Here is a 20,882-nt window from a genome sequence, read left to right as displayed (position 1 = left end):
TTGAATTTCATTTTGTTAGATAGCGCCCAGTGTTCAAATCTGTCCAGATCCTCCTGTATCTTAAGCCTGTCTTCTGGAGTGTTGGCTATTCCTGCCAGCTTGGTGTCGTCTGCAAGTTTGGTATGTTCCCCATCTATCCCCTCATCCAAATCGTTGATGAAGATGTTGAAGAGCACTGGGCCCAGAACAGAGCCTGGGGCACCCCACTACACACTTCCCTCCATGTAGATGTGGTTCCATTGAGGACCACATGCTGAGTACGGCTGGTCAGCCAGCTACGGATCCATCTGGTGGTGATGCTGTCTAACCCACATTTTTCTATCTTATCAAGTAGTAGGTTGTGATCTACTTTATCAAATGCCTTACTGAAGTCCAAGTGACCTTGGAGATTGGTGGTATCCAAAGCAAACTATGATGATGTCAAAAATAATACCATGACTTAAATGCCACAACTACAAACTTGCTTCCCAACAGCTGGCACAAGTCGCAGCATTTGTGTGATACCATTGAACACATGTCATCATTTGCCCATGAGCCCTCCACTGGAGACCCATGGACCCATTTACTTTGATGCTATGCCTAGTGCATTGGATAACAATAGTTGAGAATTGTTGATTAATAGAATATCCTGGGTGACAAAAGGTAACAGAAATGAAAGTACGGCTTGTCAGCAGCTACGAATCCATCTGGTGGGGATGCTGTCTAACCCATATTTTTCTATCTTATCAAGTAGTAGGTTGTGATCTACTTTATCAAATGCCTTACTGAAGTCCAAGTAAATTATATCCACAGCATTCCTCTGATCCACTAATTTTGTCACTTGGTTAAAGAATGCAATAAGATTTGTCTGGCATGATCTGTTTTTGACAAACCCTTGTTGGCTTTTAGTAATGACTTTGTTTGCCTCTAGGTGTTCCTTGATTCATTGTTTGATTATCTTTTCCAGAATCTTCCCAGGTATTGAGGTCACGCTGATAGGTCTGTAATTTCCTGGGTCCATTTTGTTTCCTTTTTTGAAGATGGAAACTAAATCAGCTCTTTTCCAGTCCTCTGGTAGTTCCCCAATGCTCCAGGATCTTTGAAAAATATAGTTCAGTGATTCTGAGATCACATCTGCCAGTTCCTTCAGAACCTTGGGGTGTAATCCATCTGGTCCTGGTGATTTGAACTCATCTAGGCTGGACAGGTGTTCACTTACCATTTTCTTGCCTATCTTAACTTGTGTTTCTATTTTGTTTTTTATGGCACTATTTTTGATAAGTTGGGCTGTTTTTTCCCTTTGTGTAAAGACAGATGAAAGCAAAAAACATGAATTAAATAGTTCTGTTTTCTCCCCCTTGCTTGTCACCTTCTTGCCACTTTCTCCCACTAATGGACCAATCATTTCCTTAACCTTTTTCTTGTTTTTTACATGTTGAAAGAAGCTTTTTTTGTTATTTTTGACTTTGGTCATAAGCCTTAGTTCATTTTGAGCCTTAGCTTTCCTCACTTCATCTTTGCAGGCTCGGGCTATTTGCTGATATTCTGCCTTAGTCATGTGTCCTTCTTTCCACTTTTTATACTTGTCCTTTTTATCTTTCAATTTATCAGAAAGTTCTTTATGTAGCCATACTGGTTTCTTTTGAGAGCTGTTATTTTTCTTCTTTGTTGATATTGTGCTTGACTGGGCTTTTATTATCTCACTTTTCAAAATTTCCCAAGCTTCTTGAGTTGTTTTCTTCTTGAGGATTCTCATCCATAGAATCCTTCCCAACCCCTAAGTTTATTGAAATTAGCTCTCTTAAAGTCCAAGACTTTAGTTTGACTGTGTTCTATTGCTTGTGCTTCCATAAAATTCCAATATTGCATGATCACTTCCTCCCAAGGTTCCTGTGGCTTCAACACTTTCTATCATATGGATATATTTGTCTTCAAATACAACATCAATAATATAACTCATGGCCCAGAGAATCATTCTGATAACCAAAAGATTTTAAAAAGTTACCTACATCCATTCCCTACATCCCACAAGAGAAAGCCAATTACTAAGTTGATTTTCTCACATATGAGAGTACATTTCGTGATCACACGGTCAACACTTGGATTTAATGGCTCATCCTTTCCTCAACTGGGTCCATTAAATCAACATTTTGTCATAAGCAGAATGCAGTGAAAATTTCAAAGAATTCTCAGAGAAGTGTGTGTGTGGTAAACAAAGCTAAATATGGTAAAAAAAATATGAATGGATAATAACTGAATGAGGATTGAATAGAAAACTTAATAACCTGTTTAAAAGAAGCACTTGGGGGGTTTTGTCATACAGAAAATGAATGGGAATTGAACCATATGAAGGGTGTATTGAGAGGAAGGGGAAGAATGAGAAAGTCATGACTAAATCACATCCTGAAAAAGATGCAAGAAATTTAAAGGAAGAAAAGCAATATATGAAATGATATGATGTAAAAGTATAGTGGAAGTAAGGATGGTTTGCAGTGGGAAGAAAAGGTTTGGAGAGCTTAAATGAATAGTGTTGATGTACCCTACATTTAACCACATTTCTTTTTCTTCACGATTTTTCATATATTTGGCTTACTGCTGTGATGGCGAACCTTTTGGCTCAATGTGTCAAAAATTTGGAAAATGCCTAACTTGACTCTGCCAGCATGTCACTCCTTGTTCCAAACAAAAGAAAAACAATTCTCTATCTCTCCCCATCTAGGCCACCCTGAACAGCAGCACTTGGCACTGGGTGTTGGTGAAAGCCGATGTGTCACACAAAACATCATGGCATACCGACACATGTATCATAGGTTTGCCATCATTGCTTTGTTATTTCTTACTCCTTTCCCATGCTTTGTATTACATTATTTATCCTGGAAGCGAAAAACAGGATGGACATGATGAGGATGGAGACAAGCAAAAACCCTAAGAAAAACTACTCCATTGGATTCTCCTTCCATCCAAACTATCGAACCATTACCACCAATTACAAGTATTAGTTAAAGAAACAAATTAATTGATCAAGATACACTTTAACTCTGGAGAATAGCATTCAAAATATATCTTCCTTAATCTGGTCACCCTCCAGATGCATTAGACTTTGACTCCTATAATCCCAAGGCCTTGCTAGCTGACTTTTATGGAAGGCAAAGTCCAATTTACCTAGCAATAACAGACCGAACAAGTGTCGCCTCATTATTGTAATGCAATGGCAAAATGAGGACACATCTTAAAAAAAAATAGAAATTCTTATTTCATTTGTAAAATCATTTTATTGGTACAAATATACATTATGAATAAAATTCCTTCTGCCCATATCGTAAGCAAATGCATGTAAAATATTGAAAAAAGTAAAGAATTGCTTTTATGGACAAGGAACTACTATTTGTTTTGAAGGATGTGATAAAGGTAGAGAGGATGCAGACAGATCCCAAAGTGACCTCTACAAAATACCAATATTGATAAAATATCCATTGCCTTCATTTCAATTCAACATGTTTACTTATGGATATGGAAGCATAGCAAAGTGTTAGTAATTGTTTTTCTACTTTTGTGCTTTTGAACAGTACACAAAATGTAAATGATTTTGTTCTTAAATACAGAGTTACAACAAATATGGGTAAAGTCTCCCAAAGGAGGATGTAAAAATCATATCCAAGCATCTAATATATATTATTTATACAAATTCTTTTATTAGTGTGCTCTGTTGATATAATTACAATGTGCAATTGCATTCAGCAAGAATATATTTATAAAGTAAGTCGCGTGCAAGTTTGACAAATTTACATTCAGCAGTCCAACACTTTTCCTGCTGCACAGTAATGGGTTAGTGTAAGAAAATGACCAATCTATTTGCTTTGAGTTTTTTTCAACCACAAAGCTCTAATGCAAGGCATTATTTTTGTAGCTGCTTCAGAAAATTCAAGTAGAAGACATGGAATAGTTGCTGGCTTTAGCAAAGGCATGATAGAGAATATTTGGAAATAATTAGAAAAAAAAACCCCAAATTATTTTTTAATCTGATTACCAGTGCAAATATTGACCTTTGAGAAGCTTCTTAAAAAAAATAGAAAGGAAAAGCTAATGGGGTCAGTAGTAGTTGGACTCCATTATCACGAAAGAATCTGCACTGTTAAGCCCATAACCAACCAATTAAATAAAAATAAAGTCTTTATCTGGCTCTTCTCCAGAGTCACTGGACTTGCTTCCTTGTTGGCCATTTTTCCTTAAAGGTCTCTGCTTTTGTTCCCCAGAGTCAGAAATCTGATGTCCTGGGCTTTTCTTTGGACCTATATTATGAGACAGAAGGCTTTGTTAGGCGAGCTGAAATTTTCTCCAAAAATAATCCCTGCAAAAACAAAGCATTACTTCAATTTTTATACAATATCATCTTGGACCTGCAGCTGTTCTGGAACTAGAGATCTGAAAAACAGCACACTCCAGCTTGCAAGGGGAGGCAGAAAGCATGCTTATAGTTTTCTGTAACATTCTGATCCTAAAACTTTCCCCCTTTCCACTGATCAAATGACAACAACAATCCCAAACTGCCACAAGTTACTTTCAAGCAAGACCTACAGGAAGATGATATATAGCAATGGTGGCAAACCGATGGTACACATGCTAGAGGTGGCACTCAGAGCCCTCTCTGTGGGCACACATGCCGTCGCCCCAGCCCTGCCACCCCCCCATGGCCCCCTCCTCACCAGCAGCCCCCACAGAGGAGAGTCGCCCCCAGGCGCAGCCTATGCAGAGCAGAGCAGCCAAGGACATGGCAGCCGGGCAGTAGGGACAAGACTCCGCCCTCGTGCCCCATCGCATGCAGATGATGCCGTAGGGCGTGGACAGAGGCCATGGCCATGATGCTGCTGGGCCGCCTGGGAAATCTGCTGTGGTGGGTTGTGGAGGCGGTGAGTGGCCCTGTGGGCAGGAGAGGCGGGGGCGGGGCAGAGGCAAGGCGGTTTTGGGGCACTCGGTCTCTGAAAGGTTTGCCATCACTGATATATAGTCTACATAAAAGGTATGCATTGCATACAAATGCCAGCCTATTGTTTAAAATGTCTTTCTGGCCTGAAACACTATTTCACTCCTTCCCATTTCCTCTCCATTCCCAGTTTCTCTTATCCATTTTATATTTTCAGATTGTGAGCCTGAACCTGTCTCTCTTTATTGCTGTGACCCACTTTGAGAGACAATACTTAACTTAAAATGGATATACAGTTAATGAATAAGAAGTTCAAAAACATGTCCTGCATTGTTTATGTTATTCATAAAAGAGAAAAAAAAATCTATAGAGTAATAGGCAATGGCACTCAGATGATAGTATTAGATAAATCAGTATATGGAATTACAACCCATTAATCAAAATAAAGTTAAAGCTATTTTGGCTCATGTATGCTCATGGTTATGAGAGACGTAAGTACTAACGTGCAAATACACAAAAATTATCAGAAGAATGACAAATAAAGTAGCCCAGAAAATTCTTAAAACCAACTTCAGTGTTTATACTAAATTAAATATTTATTCAAAAAGTTTTAATAAATAGCAGTATGACATGTTTGGCACAAGGTACAGGAAGTTTTAAATTAACCCCTCCTAAAAAAAAAACCCCTGCCCTTCCCACAATTAGCTTATGAATTAGCTAAATTGACATGAAGCTGCTATAGCTGTGCATATACAATTCCTGTACAAAGTTAAATAGACTAAAACTACAATCCTCTTTTTCTACTTACAGAATAAAATTAATTACATTTTATATAAAAGATGTGCAAGTATAAGCCAGGATAGTCTGTTGTTCAGAGCAATTGCCAGTTGTTACTTCAAAAATATAGAAATAAATGATATAAGAATTAGTAATCTTTCCATAATATAATAAATGAAACAGCTCTTCTTTAAACTCTAATGAATGAGACATATTTTCAATAGACCACAACAGAAATTCTTCCATATTTGGCAACAAAAACATCTGCTTATTTCTTATTCTGCATCCACCAAAAATAGAACTCTGCTCTATTCATTAATAAATCAGAACTTATTCACTAGAAACCAAATGAAAGATTAAAGAGGCATGAAAAATTATGCTTCTTCAAAAACTTTAAAAATCAAATTTTACAGTTTCATTGATGAAGTAAAATGCACAGCAATTAGTATTTAAAACTCATTCAAATCATGAACACGTCCAACAATTTTTGCCATTCATCAAAACTGCTATCCTGGAGGACATGCAGATATCCTACATACACACTCACACACAGACAGCTTTTTGTAATTTCCTAAGAAAGGATGTGTATATATACATACACATACACACATACGTATGTGTGTATGTATATATACATGCACACACACACACCTATATACATACACACAGACACACACACGTTTGCTATTACATTATGCTGTGATGCATTATCACTTATTATGTTATACCAATTTATGTTTTACTTTGTTTTTTTAAAAAAAATCCGCTTCAATGTAATCCTTTTTATACAATCACACAACAGACCAAAAGTAGTTTGTATGTTTAGCTTTCCATTATAGATTGTCAAAATGCTAGATTTTATATGATAATTTTGATTTTCTGTTTTACCTATGGCAGCAGAGCTGGAATATTTTATTAGACTGGGCAAGATGACGGCCAGTGCTTCCAAAAATGATGGTTTTCCATTAACTTCTGTATTCTATACAAGGAGTCCTCAACCTGTGGGCCATGGCCCACTACCGGGCTGTAGCCTATTTGCAACTGAGCCGCGTAAGTGATGGGCCAGTACACACACAGTCCCATTCATGCAAGCTGTGGATGCCAACGCCTGCAGACCCACTCATGAGAGTGGCGGGCACACACCCCTGCCACTCACAGAAATAGAGCTGTGTGTGCGTGCATGCATGTGCATCTGCCCCTAACACAAAACCACCCTCTCTTCCCACCCTCTTCCCACGCCAGACCAACATGGAAAGGTTGGGAAATGATTTTCCATATAACTGAGAGCAGCATCAAAATGGGGCCACCAAACAATACTGTATGAAGAAGCCTAGCTATTATAACTATACTCTCTGATCTGATCTCAGATCATGTTCTAAAACAGTGGTTCTCAACCTGTGGGTCGGGACCCCATTTTGGGTCGAACAACCATTTCACGGGGGTCGTCAAACAATGCAGTCCGCCATTTTTTCCCTTTTCCTTAGCTGTGCTACTCCCTTTTATTCTATTGGCTTTTGAAAGCCAACAGAATAGACTTTCTTGAATAAAGTCTAATTCTATTGGCTTTCAAAAGCCAATAGGAATTGTCCAGGCTGTCTCTGCCCTGCTGAGCCCGCCAAAAGTCCCATTCTGCAAACGATGCTGCACCAGTTGAGTAGTCCTCGACTTACGACCGGCTGGGGGTCGCAGCATTAAAAAGATTGAGAACCACTGTTCTAAAACATAAGAGTCAATAAGTATCTATTTTAGCCAGGAGGATGATTTTATTTAAGATTTTTTTGTCTAGGTTGCCTTTCTTTGTTTTCAAACAAGTTCTTTATGTCTAGAGATTTGGTTTCATTGGTTTAATGCATTAAAGTAAACTTTTCCTGCTACTACGTTAAACTGTTACAACTCCCAGTTTAACATTTTTTTTAAAAAAGTATGTTAAATGCAAAGATGTAATCTCACTGCTGCTTTACTCTTGTGAATGAGAAACATAGAAATGATAAAACTGAACATGAAAGATGGGAGAAGAAAGGGTTATGAAGTTAAATGGAGGGTAGGCGGAAACATATCCTTTCTTTGTGTCATCAGTGTACCCAAATATATGAATAACTAGGAACAAATGTTTGCTTTCCGGTAAGTGTGGATGTCAAACATTACACCAGAAAAGGATACCAGGAAGTTAAAGTTAACATCCCTACCTTCATGTGAAAGAGGTCTGAGAGCTGCCTGAGGGCTGCTTTGACTATCTTTTTCTTTATCAGAAGGAACTCTCTTCAAAACAGGGGGAAGAAGGGCAATTTTAGGGGAACCTGGACTGGACTGAGACTCTGGGACATCATCTGAGGAAATATCAGAAAGATAAATTAGTTTAAAGCTGAACAGCTATCAATATATTTCATGCACCTGGTGCATTGCTTAAACATTGTGATAGTCCAACAAATATAGGTAGTCCTTGACTTAGGACCACAATTGAGCCCAAAATTTCTGTTAGTAAACAAAACAATTGCTAAGTGAGCTTTCTTGCCGCAGTTGTTAAGTGGATCATTGCAGTTGTTAAGTCCATAACACGGTTGTTAAATGGATCTGGATTCCCCATTGACTTTGCTTGTCAGAAGGTTGCAAAAGGTGATCACATGACCCTGGGACACTACAACCGTCATAAATATAAGCCAGTTGCCATGTGTCTGAATTTTGATCACGTGACCATCAAGATGCTACAATAGTCTTAATTGTGAAAAATGGTCATACATCACTTTTTTCAGTTTCATTGTAACTTCAAAGAGTCATTAAACAAATGGTTGTAAGTTGAAGATTACCAGTACAAAACTGAAAACAAATGATATTTTGAATAAGTATAAATCAGTCAGACTCATCCATCTTACACATACACTGCCAATGTTAATACATTGTACATAATGTCATTAATGTGGATAGGAACCAACTTAAATGAGACAGCCAGAAATCTATATATCTGTCCTATATGATAAAAAGGAAAACATGGCAAGTTCTTCACACAATCATGCTGAATCATCTCTAAAAAGGCTACAAGAAAACTGTTTAAAAGAACATGGCACAACATGTAAGTTCCATGCTGTCCCCAATGCTTTCAGTTTTTAATGAAAGGAAAGCTTTCACCCTCAATGGAAGAAATGTCAACACATAGTTTCCCTTGTATCTATGTGGGCATAATATTTATTCAAATGAAGCTATATTGTAAAATGCTATTAAGACAGACAAAGTAAATACAAAAGATGCTGTGATTTTCTACTGTCATCCTCCTTTGTTCATGTCAGGGATGACATCTCTGATCAATTTTGTTCCCCCCAGTAGACAAAATTTCTGTTTTTCTGATTAATCCTATTTTTGATTAACTTAGATTCAAGTGTACTAAGAACTGGCATCTTTTGAGATGCTTAATACAACCAAGATTTTTTTTTGCAAATAATAGAAGCAATTAAGTAGACAATAACTATTGTATATTCACTACATCTAAGGCTTCTCTTTCTAAATACAGCATGTGGAAACTGAAATTTCATTACATTTAATGAATATCTGGAACACTGAGTTATATTAACACATAATTTATAAACATTTTTTATAAAGTGTATAAATTATCCCCAGTCTAAATGGTGTACATATGAGCAACAGCAATGCAATATCAATGCATTCATGAATCTAGTAAAAACATTATCTGTCCATAACTCTTTTTCTAATTGTGCCAAGAATATGTAATTACTTGTATGACTCTTGAGGTCTTCTGAAACAGCCAAGTTCCTTTTTTCTTCTTAACTAATTTTTATTAAAGAGATTTTTCAAAGGAATAAAAACAGTACAGATTTTGAATTACAGAAGATTAAAGAAAAGTAATAAGAAAGTGAAAAAGAAACATTGACAAAGAGCTGGAAAAAAGAGGAAAAAAGAAGAAAGATTAAAAGAAGATACTAAAGAAGTGGTTTCTGATCTCCTTGACAGGGATTTTAGACACTAAAACAGTTGGGCGTTAGCTTTTAAGAAGCCATGAGAGTAGAAGTGACCTATTTTGGGAAAGGATCCTTGGAAACTAAAGTGATCCAAAGGAAGAAAATTTCAAGAGGATTTTGCTTTCTTGGTCCCTTCTCATAACGCTTCCTGGTAGGTGGGGATCTTCAACAGGCCATCTTCCTTTGGATGAACTAGGTGGGCAGAATAAACCTGAGAAAGTAAATCTCGTGGGCATCTAAGTCCTGAACTCTCTCTTGAAATTAGCATTTTAAATTCCACTCAGAAACATATTCATGCAATCTGATCTCAATTATTTAAAGGCTATAATAATTCAAATTAAGATTAAAAAAAAGTTTAAAACCCATGCCAACATTTTAATAATTGGCAATTAAGGGAAATAGAGAAGGGAAATATTGGAATCTTGGGGACAGTTAAAGGTACTGCTAAATACATTCCTAATTAGCATATAAAGTACATCAGTATTAAGTCTTTACCACTGAAATCCAGTTTCTAGCATGAAAAAGATTAGTTAAAAATTGAATAATATGCTGCCCTCTTTCCAAAAGTATCTCTCAAGGATTTTAATTATTAACTTTCCATACACTGTTAAAATTGATGCAATGTTAAAATAATCTCACCTGTCCGCGAAGCAGACCGTGGCTTTTGAGGAACTGTAGGTCGTCCTGTTAGGGTGGGCTTTGTGGACTGCAGTGGAGGTTTTGGACTGGAAGGGGCGCTAGAAGAACTTTTTGTCCTAGCTCCAATTTCTATCTTTGGTTCAGCTTTTGAATTTTTTTCTGTCGAGACTGTGATAGAATCTTCCCTACTGAGAGCCAACTGATTCTCTGGAGAAGACTGATGAAGTTTCATTACTAACACAAAATGAACCAGGGAACAAAGAAAGAGGTCAAAGGCATTGTTGGTTTTAATATAAAAAGTTTCCACCCTCCATAACAGTAAAGAAAAACAGCGTATGGAGGAATGCCGATTGTAAATGAAAGAAAACATTACTAACTTTGTCTGAACTGTCCTTTGTTCTTATTAGAGCAATGCTACTTTGACCAACAATTCTAATGAAGCTTCCAATAAGTTCCCAATTTTTATAATAATGGTTGGAGGAGAAGCATGCTGGCAGTGTGAGTGCTAGACCTATACTTCACTATAGGTTGTTTTTTTTTTTTTTTTTTTTTTGATAACTGGCTTGGTGCCATTGGAAAAATTTTGGTCAATTCAAAAGGACACAAAATGTATCTTTTAGAAAGACTAGGATAGTCATATACATATATTCTGTGTATCTGGAAGAGAATCAGTACTATAAGCTATTGAGAAACTTACCAAGAACTTGATAAACAGCTGGCGTGCAATTGCAGAATAACCTTAAATATTTCCTATCTCAGTGGTTCTCAACCTTTCTAATGCCGCGACCCCATAATACAGTTCCCCATGTTGTGGTGACCCCCAACCACTTATACATCACCAGGTGCCAAGGGCGTGGCCAAAGAAAAGGGGGAAAAATGGCGGACAGCCTTGTTTGGCGACCCCCGTGAAATGGTCGTTCGACCCCAAATGGGGTCCCAACCCACAGGTTGGGAACCACTGTCCTATCTGAAAAGAGTTTCGGGAATCCTAATATGATTTATTAATCTAAGATAGATTTTGGGGGCATTTTAATAGACCTATAGTAGGAATACCTGTTTCCTTTATTATAGCTATTTTAAGATGTTAAGTAAGTCAGATTAATGAAAAAATATTAAATGTTTTCTTTTGCTTTCATCTTTGTAAGTATAAATGGAGTACTAAAAATTGTATAAACAGTGTTCCAAAACCACTTTTCCAATCTATTGAGGAGTTGGCCATGAGGGGAAAGAGAGGCAGGTATTTTAGAAATGGAAATCATCCAATGGCAATAACCTATGGTCAAAATGTGAGTTAATTTGGCATCAGGTTTGGTAAATTTAGGTCACATCAAATAAAGACAGTGATTTAAATGAGATATGGTATAATTACAACCATACAGAACTTGTGCTTAGATTTAATAGATTTAATAACCTGTGTGCCTGCAATCTCCTGCACATTTTGTGCCTTGACAGATTCATTCAGTATCAGTAAATAAGATTTAATATATGCAGATTAGGAAATTTAAAGGTATTGATGCAGTTTCATTTTACTAGCCTTTAAGAATACAGAATACTCTGGAGTAACTCACCAGCTCCATGCTGTCGTTCTGAATTCAGTGAAAGATCTGCTGAATCTCTAACATCATTCCCTAATTTCTTTAAAACAACAGGACACATCAAAATTAGTATGTCTTTTTTCTAAACTGCAGATTGCAAATTTAACAATAATTGGGAATTATATGTCTCAAAACCCAGAATTGTATTAAATTAAAATGATGTAAATAAATAGTGCTCCATGGTACTACCTTTGAAGTGGGTTTGGAATTCCTGTTGGGACTGAATATTCAGATTGCTATCTGAAACTGTATGATACACTGAAAAATACACTGAACATATACTGAAGCTCTATTAAACACTGCTATATACCATGTATCTTGTTGTTATTAAAACAGCTAAATTAATTGTAGTTTATTTCTGGTTTTATTTTGTTGTTTGTAACATTAAATGGCCTAAAAACGTGGAAGCAATTGTCTTAAATTAGGATCACTAAAATGCTCCATAAAACTATTTCCCACTTAAATAATAATTCTTGTTTCCATCTTCTGATAATGTAACAATGGGAGATTCCTCTCTACACACATACGGTTCTGTTGCCAGTTCAACTATCTTTCCAATTATAGGAGAAATGTGTCTGTTCCAATTAGAAGAGAATAAATGTAGCTCAAGGTTGAACTGTGGAGTTCTTGGTGCTTTCTGAGCTTGGTTGTTTTCTTGCAGATGTTTCATTACTCAAGTAGGTAACATCATCAATGCTAGAGAGTGTGGAGTTTGCTCCCTGTTTATTTACAGTGGCTTGCCCAGTGAGTTTTGGTGGGGGTGCAGCTTTCTTGAGAGTCCCTTGCTTAGGATATTGTTTTCTCCCTGGTTTTTGTGTTAATCTGTTTATCACAGATATTTGCAAACAAACAACCAAGTTCAAAGAGCACTAAGGACTCCACAAAGCTGTTTGTTTTCCTGAATTATTTAGAAGCATTTCTTAACTGTCTTTTGCAAGTTTATTGTTTTACTTAATAATAATAATCACTTAATGTTTTGCTTTGTAAGTATTACCATGAGTTTATTGCTTTCTGTTGAGCTATTAATAGTGATTGGTTTTAAGCTATCTTGAGGCAAATGTGGCTAAGCAACATAAATATTAATCCAAATCTAGCAGCATGTCTATACTTCTGCATATTCTTTATCAGAAAGTACCCTCTGTAGGAATACTGATAAACTTTTATTTAGGTCTTCTTCTTCGGGAATTTTACCCAAAAATTGAACTACCAACCTTTAAGATACTTCTTTGCATGATAATATCACATTATAATCCTAATAAAATAGTTAAAACCTCCTTTAAGGAGTTATTATTGTACTGAGAAGGTTGCAAACTGATTATAAAAATGCCTCTGTGAAGGTTTATGAAATCTTTTGTGTGATTTAGATCATGTCCTGTATTTATATGGCTTTAGCAGCTCTTCTAAACAGTATGCCATACAGTATCAAGTAACTGCTGTACTAACACAATAGCCCTATGTTTATATGATAATCCTTTGATGTGCTAATTAATCTATTCTACATAGTCTCATTTGCATGCATTTGTTTCTGGAGTTAGTATTTAGTTCATCAAACACTAGAGGGAGCAAGATCTCCACTATATGTTTGCTCAGATGGCTTGTTAATTCACATTCATTTATCTGCAACACTTATGCCAATTCACATATCCAATTCAGAGCAAACCTTCACATATACAACATTCAGCATTTGCCATCCTTTGTCTATGGAATATCATCTATATAAGCACAATAACACTGCTGTGTCAAGTAGTAAGTTCTTATGGTTTCGTTTCTACATGGATTTGAATTTAAAGCAAATTCTATCACAGATTTTGATGGAGAAAAGCTCAATCGTTGATATAAAATGGCTCAAGATGACCTCCAATATTGGCCATTTTATTGTAAGTAACGTTATAACAAGAATCATCTTCTCAAGAGAAAAGTCATATTAAAATGAAAATATCCCTAACCTTCTGTGCTGATGCTGCTCTCCGTTCCTGCTTGGCTTTTATTTCTGCAAGAAGGCCACTGCCCATCATCTGCACCCCATACCTACGTCCTCCTTGAGGACTGCCTTTGCTGTCACCCTTTTCAAGCTTTGAAGCATCCTCCAAAGGAACCTCTTCTGCTGAATCTGGTGTTTTTAATTCCTCAGTTTTTTCAGAGATGCCATTCTGTTCAGCTGACTTCAAATCCTTCTTTGCAGTGTCTACAGTGGGGCCTTTGACAATACTTCTGGGAGATGAAGATTCTTCAGGCATTAACACAGTTGAAGGACGCTCAGATTTGGATCTAGGTTTGATTAAATTAAGAAAGCCACTTTTCCGAGAATCTCTTTTTTTCTTTTCGTCACCTACTTCACCAGAATCACTGCTGTCTGAGCCTTTTGTGGAGGACTTCCTAATAAAGAAAAAAAATCAAACACATGTAAGGAAATAAAGATTTTATCTGAATGAACTTGAGCAAACTATGAATCCTTAAATTTTCCTTCCACATTCCTCTACTACAGTGTTTCTCAACCTTGACAATTTTAAGGCATGTGGACTTCAACTCCCAGAATTCCACAGCCAGCGTTGCTGGCTGTGGAATTCTGGGAGTTGAAGTCCACATGCCTTAAAATTGTCAAGGTTGAGAAACACTGCTCTACTAGCATACTGAATGGAGACTGGAAGCTTATGAAATATATCTTTATTGTATTAACCTAAACAAGGTTAATCTTAATTATTCAAAAAACTAACTTTGTATCTTAGTTTCTCCTGCAGGTTGATTAAATAACCTACATTCAGGATTAACTATGTAATCCTAGAAACTGCATTTTGTTTCTTAGAAACATTTCCTTTCACTGTGATTCCAGGATATTTATGATTCCAGGATAATGTACGCTTGGGAGAAACTTTAATAAGTATGATGAAATGAGAAATTATTTCAAGAGCATGCAGATCAAAGGGAGGGCAGAGAAGCAGCACTATTCTGTCCCCTATGCTAACCAACCATCTGGTTTTTTGCTTTCACTCAGCTCTTACTCAGAGTCTTCAGGCAAGATGAACTGTTTCTACCAGTAAATCATTGTAAGAAATACAACTTTACCCATTCTCCCTCCCTTTTTCTAGTGTACCATATCTGATAACAAGGACCATTACACTACTGATCTTTTAAGCTGACTTGAAAGATTTATTAGCTAAGAAAAGGGGGGGGGGATCTTTTCAGTAGACAAAAGAAATGACCTAGACATATGGTTTAGTCATGAAGATATTTCACACCTTTAGTCCTAGAGCAGATTTTGAACTCTACCTTACTCTTTCTCTTTGAAATGATTTAGCTTAAAGAGTTACCCATGAAGACAAACATACGAATAATGGATAGGCTGCTGTGGCATATCAAAAAGCCACCATAAGGACTCGTTCAGACAACTGTTTAATGTCCTGTCCTTCAGTAAAATAAGTGGACATAAATTGTGCTCCTCATATAGCTGAGTTTTACTGCACTCAGTAAAGTTTCACATTAGGGATTTGCAGATCCCCTGATCCTCCTCACCCAGGGTCATCTAACAGTGGAAAAAAAGATCCACCAGTTGTTCTCTTCCTTTATCTTTTAGGGTAATGGATTTTAAAAGTTCAAGCCTTGTTTTTTTAATATTTATTTATTGATCTTTAAATCTTCTGTACAACATGGAAGATTGAGAGATTGTAGTGTTCAAAGCCCCCCCCCCTCTCTCTATTTTTTAAAAGACCCAACATGAGCACAAAAGGAAAATGAATTATGAGCCCTAAGAAATACCAATAATATGGGCTGGCAAAAGAAAAGAGCACTCTTCTTTGTGGCTTCAGCACTAGGAAAAAGCTGATTTTTTTTTTTAAAAAAAAAACAACAATACATAACTTGCTGGAAATAAAGCAACCTCATATGTGAGGCAAAAGGGGGCAATGGTGAGGTGTTGAGAATTCCATAGCTAAGCAGTTTGCAACTAGGGAAAATAAGAGGGTTTTCCTATTCTTGCTGGTATGTTTTGGGAACCCCCTGATTTAGATCACCTCTGGATACCCCAACTTCTGTAAATCAAGCCAACTCTCAGAAAACTTCACAAAAATAATATCCTTTTCTCTTTCCTACTTCCACTAGCAGAGAGCCTATATGAAGAAATGTTGTGGTTTTTAGGAAGGCTGTACTAAAGTTTCATCTCAAATACTTGTCTCCACCAATCTGACAATAGTCGGATATTTTGGTTCTATCCAGAGATGCAGTCTTTGCTGGGTCTGCCTTCCCTTGTTTCTAGGGCTGTTTTCTTTTTTCCAGGTTGCAATGCACATTTTGCTCTTTACCCAAGCAACTTTTCCATGATGTTGCATTTCAGTCCCTCATTGGGATGACTCTGATCTCTCTTCTTTCTTTGTCCACCTTATTTTGTATTGATGCACAGGCAGAATGCAAGCAACCATTCTGCTTAAAAATTACCAAATGGCTGATCCAGACTTTTGGGACTAACAAGCAACTCTCTCCTTGCACAAACTCTGATTAATTCAAATGAGTTCTGATAGGCATCTGCAGCCACAAGAATCAGTCAGATTCTTAGGGCATGATTTGAAATAATCTAACTGAATAAAACAATTATTAAAACTACTCTCACCTCAGGCAATAAAATAATTTTCCTATAGTATTTTAGGTGGTCTTAATCTACTGCCATTTCCCATGAAGCCAATTTAGTCAGGCAAAGAGCCTCTTCTTCCCTCCACCTTTCCACATTAATGTTTGTGTATCCGTACTTATATCTCATGTACTTTCCATACTTTATAATTTCCCTAACATCTCTACTCACCCAGCTATCAACCAACCAGCCATACCCAAAAGCAGCAGCAAAGTAGCAATGATCCCACCCAGCAAATTCCACTGGATTATCAATATACCCATTAAACAAACAAACAAGGAAACAGAAGCTTCCATCGCCTAGCAATTGAATAGAGAGGGTTATCCATGTAGCCACTGTAAATAGCTAACTGGAGCTGGATAAATTCCTAACCTTGACCACATCATCACAGTATTGTCACTGAGATTATCCACATGGTAAATTTTGTGTTGGGAGAAGAAAGAAAACATCACACTGGGAGAGTGAAATATGACTTTGGTCTATTTCTGGAGCAGAAGACACATTTGTTAAAAAGTTACTGACTTTTCTTTGTGTTGCAGTAAATGGGAAATGAGAGTAATAATAATGATGATGATGATGATGATGATAAAGTTGGAAGGGACCTTGGAGGTCATCTAGTTCAACCCCCTGCTCAGGCAGGAAACCCTATACCATTTCAGACAAATGGCTGTCCAGACTCTTCTTAAAAACTTCCAGTGTTGGAGCATTCACCACTTCTGGAGGCAGGTTGTTCCACTGGTTAATTGTTCTAACTGTCAAGAAGTTTCTCCTTAGTTCCAGGTTGCTTCTCTCCTTGATTAGTTTCCATCTGCTGCTTCTTGTTCTGCCTTCAGGCACTTTGGAAAATAGCTTGATTCCCTTTTCTTTGTGGCAGCCCCTAAGATATTGGAACACTGCTATCATGTCCCCCCTTGTCCTTCTCTTCATTAAACTAGATTGAATCCTAAGATTTATTTGTCATTATTTCTTGGTACGCACTGATCTTTTTTTAATTTCAATGTTAAAAGTATTTAAAAAGAAATTTAGGATACAATGACTATTGGCTAAAATCTAACTTTTGTAATTGACTTTTCAGCATACCTTTTTCTCAAAGTTTTTTTTTTAAATAGCAAGTTAGAAGAAAAATTGATTAGACAAAAAGTAACATTAACAACTTACAATTTTGCAGTTTTTTTGTATCACTAGCTATTTGCCATACAACACATTGATTCTGCACTTAACTTTCTTGATTTTTGCCATCTGCTTGTAATTTAATGGCTATTCACACTTCCTTAATTACTAAGGCATCTTATTTTCTCAGCATCAGTGGGTTTTTTTAATAAGTGAATGTCAAACACATAAAGTGGCTTCTGAAATAACTACAATTTAGCTCAGTTGTTATATTCTTTAGGTTATTTCTTGCTTCTGTATGTTGCATGAATTTAGTCCCCTATATATATGGATTATGAATAAAAATGTAAATTATATGATCAGAAGAGTAAAATGTATATACAACTCATACTTAACTAGGAAAACCATACAACCAAGCAAAATTATATTCAGTTTCATACAAAAAAGAATGTAATGCCATGTCACAACACAATACATACCGGCAAAAAGAATACACTGAATGTAGCTGAACAAATAACATCTTCCTCCTCACACACCCTAATATTTGCATTAGTTCAGTGCTGTTTGGCATATTTCTTAGCTTCTTAGCTGCAATTTTTCAGTGTTTCTCTCCTTATCTTTCATTCAATATCTTTAACTTTATTACATTATATTATTGAGTCAAACAGATGCTATCTGATCACATCCTGGTAACTTATCAGACCAGCATAGCCAAAAATTAATAATATTGAAGAAAAATGGTTTATAGAAGGAATAGTGAAAATTCCAAAATTATGTCCAGAGACATTGGTTTTAAAAATTGAACCTTAACTGATATTACTAATTTTTAAAGATTAGCAATTATATCAACTGCAGTCTATAGGTAATTCTTCTTTCGCAATTGTCTCATTCAGTGACCATTCGCAGTTACAGTGGTGATGAAAAAGTAACTTTACAACCAATCTCACATTTACGACTTTGAGGTCTGTAAAGCAAAAGAAAGCTGAAGTAAAATCATAAGTACAGTTATAGTTTCACTTATCAACCGCATTGCTTAACAACTAATGTGTTTCCCCAAAATTAAGACCTGGTCTTATAGTTTTTTTGCCTCCATAAGAGGCACTAGGCCTCAATTTCGGAAATGTCTTACCTTAGGATCACCACAGCCAGGCCTTCCATACCCCAACACTTGTTGCACCACTGCTTGACTTCTTATGCAGCCGTTTGCCGCCACTCGCGGCCAGATGTCATGTGGTGCATTGCGCCATTGCTGCTCCTCCTGGCAGGACACTGCATGGTGCTTTGCACCGTTTCTGCTGCTCCTGGCTCTTTCCACAGTGGAAATGGCCCAAAGCACCATGTGGCCTCCTGCTGCAAGCAAGTAAGTGGCCCCAAGTTCCGCGGAAGCAGCCCGAAGCGCCACGTGGCCTCCTGCCGGGAGGAGCAACAGCACAATGTGCCACATGCCATCCAGCCGCAAGCGGCGGCAAGTGGCCACAGAAGAAGTCAAGCAGCGGTGTGACAGGTGTCGGGGTGCGAGAGGCCTGGCTGTGGTGGCCCTAAGGTAAGACATTCTCCGAAATTTAAGACCTACAGGTAAGGTAAGCAGGTGCAGGGCGTTTGGGGCAGCTTCATCCCCCTACCCCCGCCCTAGCTTGATTTTTAGGGGTGCGCCTTGCCTCAAAACTAGGGATTAGTTTTGGAGTAGGGCTTATATTAGTCCCACCCCCAAAATCAGACTAGGGCTTACTATTGGGCTGGGTCTAACTGTCGGGGAAACACGGTAAGCTGCTAAACAAGAACTACCTGTATTACCTTACTTCTAGCTATAATTGCTATCATTTTCTATTTAAAACAAATTAAAATATACATAAAAGGCTCTTTTTTCGAATATGTACATCAACTTCTATGTGTAAATTAAGAATATATAGATAACTTACTTTGAATCCATTTTTGTCACTTTCTTGGTGAAAAATTCATCAACACCTTCATCTACTCTTCCCATCATTCCATTCTGTTCTCCCTCTTGAAAGGTTGCAGGACTCACCTGATAAAATGTACAACCTTAAGGATGTGCAGGAATTTGCTTGGTGGACACTTGAATATTGGCCAATTAAATGTTCAATTCCCAAATATATAAACCATAATACAACCAATCTTTGATTTTCTGTATTATCAACTTTTATAATGCAGTTATAAAATAAAAGAATAATCACATTACATGAGTGAAGATCACCAATGTTAAAAAATGTTTCCATTGAGGGCTGAAAGTGCCAATATACAGTACATATCAGCATTTTCATTCAGACATCTTCCAAGCTGATCTATGAAGAGATAAATTACTGTTCCCAAAAATAATAATAATCAAAAAATCAATTGTAAAAGAATAAAGAATACAAGACAACTTCCTCCTTTGCGTTTGAAGTTATGCTAGAAATTTTAAGTTATGCTACTGTTGATATGGTGGTTAAAAACAGAATTGTCTATTGTTTTCAGACAAACAGTTTCTATATGAAGTTTCTGAACAAAGCTTTATGCGGATTTCTTGAGACATGAACAATCTTTACATTCATATGAAGTATAATTTCTTAAGTAACAGATTAACTCACGGCAGATTGTGTTGGCTGTTGTTTTTTATTCCTTTTAGGCCTAAGTTTAGTAAAATGCTCTAGCTTTTTTCCTTCCTCCGAAGGTAGTTCTGAAATGAACCCAGAAGTCCGTTTGTCAAACCTCCCAGAATGGAAAGGTAGGTCCTCTATGTGAATAGGAATTTCTTCTAATGCTTTGTCAAGGTCAAACTCCATCTCTAAAGAAAATATTTAAAACATATTAGGGTTATAGTTCTCTTTCCAGTCATAGCTTTTGACTCTTTCAAGTCAAGCTCAACTTCTGAAAGACTGCTTTGATGTGCTTAAGTAGTCTTCTTAATAACAGTATGAAAGTGGCTTGTTGGGGGATGTTTTTCATTTTCCCAGGTTGAGTCGTAGTGATACTCTTATAAATCATTGAGAAAAAAACTTCACTCCAAAAAATCAAGCTTACCAAAAGCTCTGGATACGGGCCTTAACATTCGACTGTGGATACTCTTCCTTTTAGATTTGGGAGTCATCTATAGATAAAATGGAAAGATTTTATCTATTATAATTGCCTTTTGGGATATAAGTGGTAATAGTTAAATTAACTGTTGTACTGCAATGATCAAAACAGCCATGAAAGATTGAGCAAAATAGCATTTGGATCACAAATCAAGTAAACTGTTAAGTAAGCTGTCAATAATTAATATTTATTTTGATTGT

General features: G+C 36.8%; 1 protein-coding gene across 3 annotated transcripts in view; it reads right to left on the bottom strand.

Moving 5' to 3' along the window:
* Positions 1-3,231: 3,231 nt before the first annotated feature.
* Positions 3,232-20,882, bottom strand: part of CARMIL1 (capping protein regulator and myosin 1 linker 1) — a 136,391-nt gene continuing 118,740 nt past the window's right edge. For 2 of the 3 annotated variants that reach the window (XM_039325378.1, XM_039325379.1), the window contains 8 exons: positions 20,629-20,695; positions 20,196-20,392; positions 19,527-19,633; positions 13,826-14,255; positions 11,853-11,919; positions 10,285-10,518; positions 7,864-8,004; positions 4,132-4,268 (listed from right to left, as the gene is read on the bottom strand). In XM_039325378.1, coding sequence (XP_039181312.1) covers positions 4,132-4,268; positions 7,864-8,004; positions 10,285-10,518; positions 11,853-11,919; positions 13,826-14,255; positions 19,527-19,633; positions 20,196-20,392; positions 20,629-20,695 — 1,380 coding nt within the window. Of the gene's footprint in view, positions 4,269-7,863; positions 8,005-10,284; positions 10,519-11,852; positions 11,920-13,825; positions 14,256-19,526; positions 19,634-20,195; positions 20,393-20,628; positions 20,696-20,882 lie in introns of all 3 variants that reach the window. The other variant, XM_039325377.1, reaches the window with a different exon arrangement.

The sequence above is a fragment of the Crotalus tigris genome, unplaced genomic scaffold (genome assembly GCF_016545835.1).
Source record: "Crotalus tigris isolate CLP2741 ecotype Arizona unplaced genomic scaffold, ASM1654583v1 scf7180000024337.5909745, whole genome shotgun sequence".
Taxonomy (NCBI): Eukaryota; Metazoa; Chordata; class Lepidosauria; order Squamata; family Viperidae; genus Crotalus; species Crotalus tigris.
This window is presented reverse-complemented; position numbering and strand designations above follow the sequence as displayed.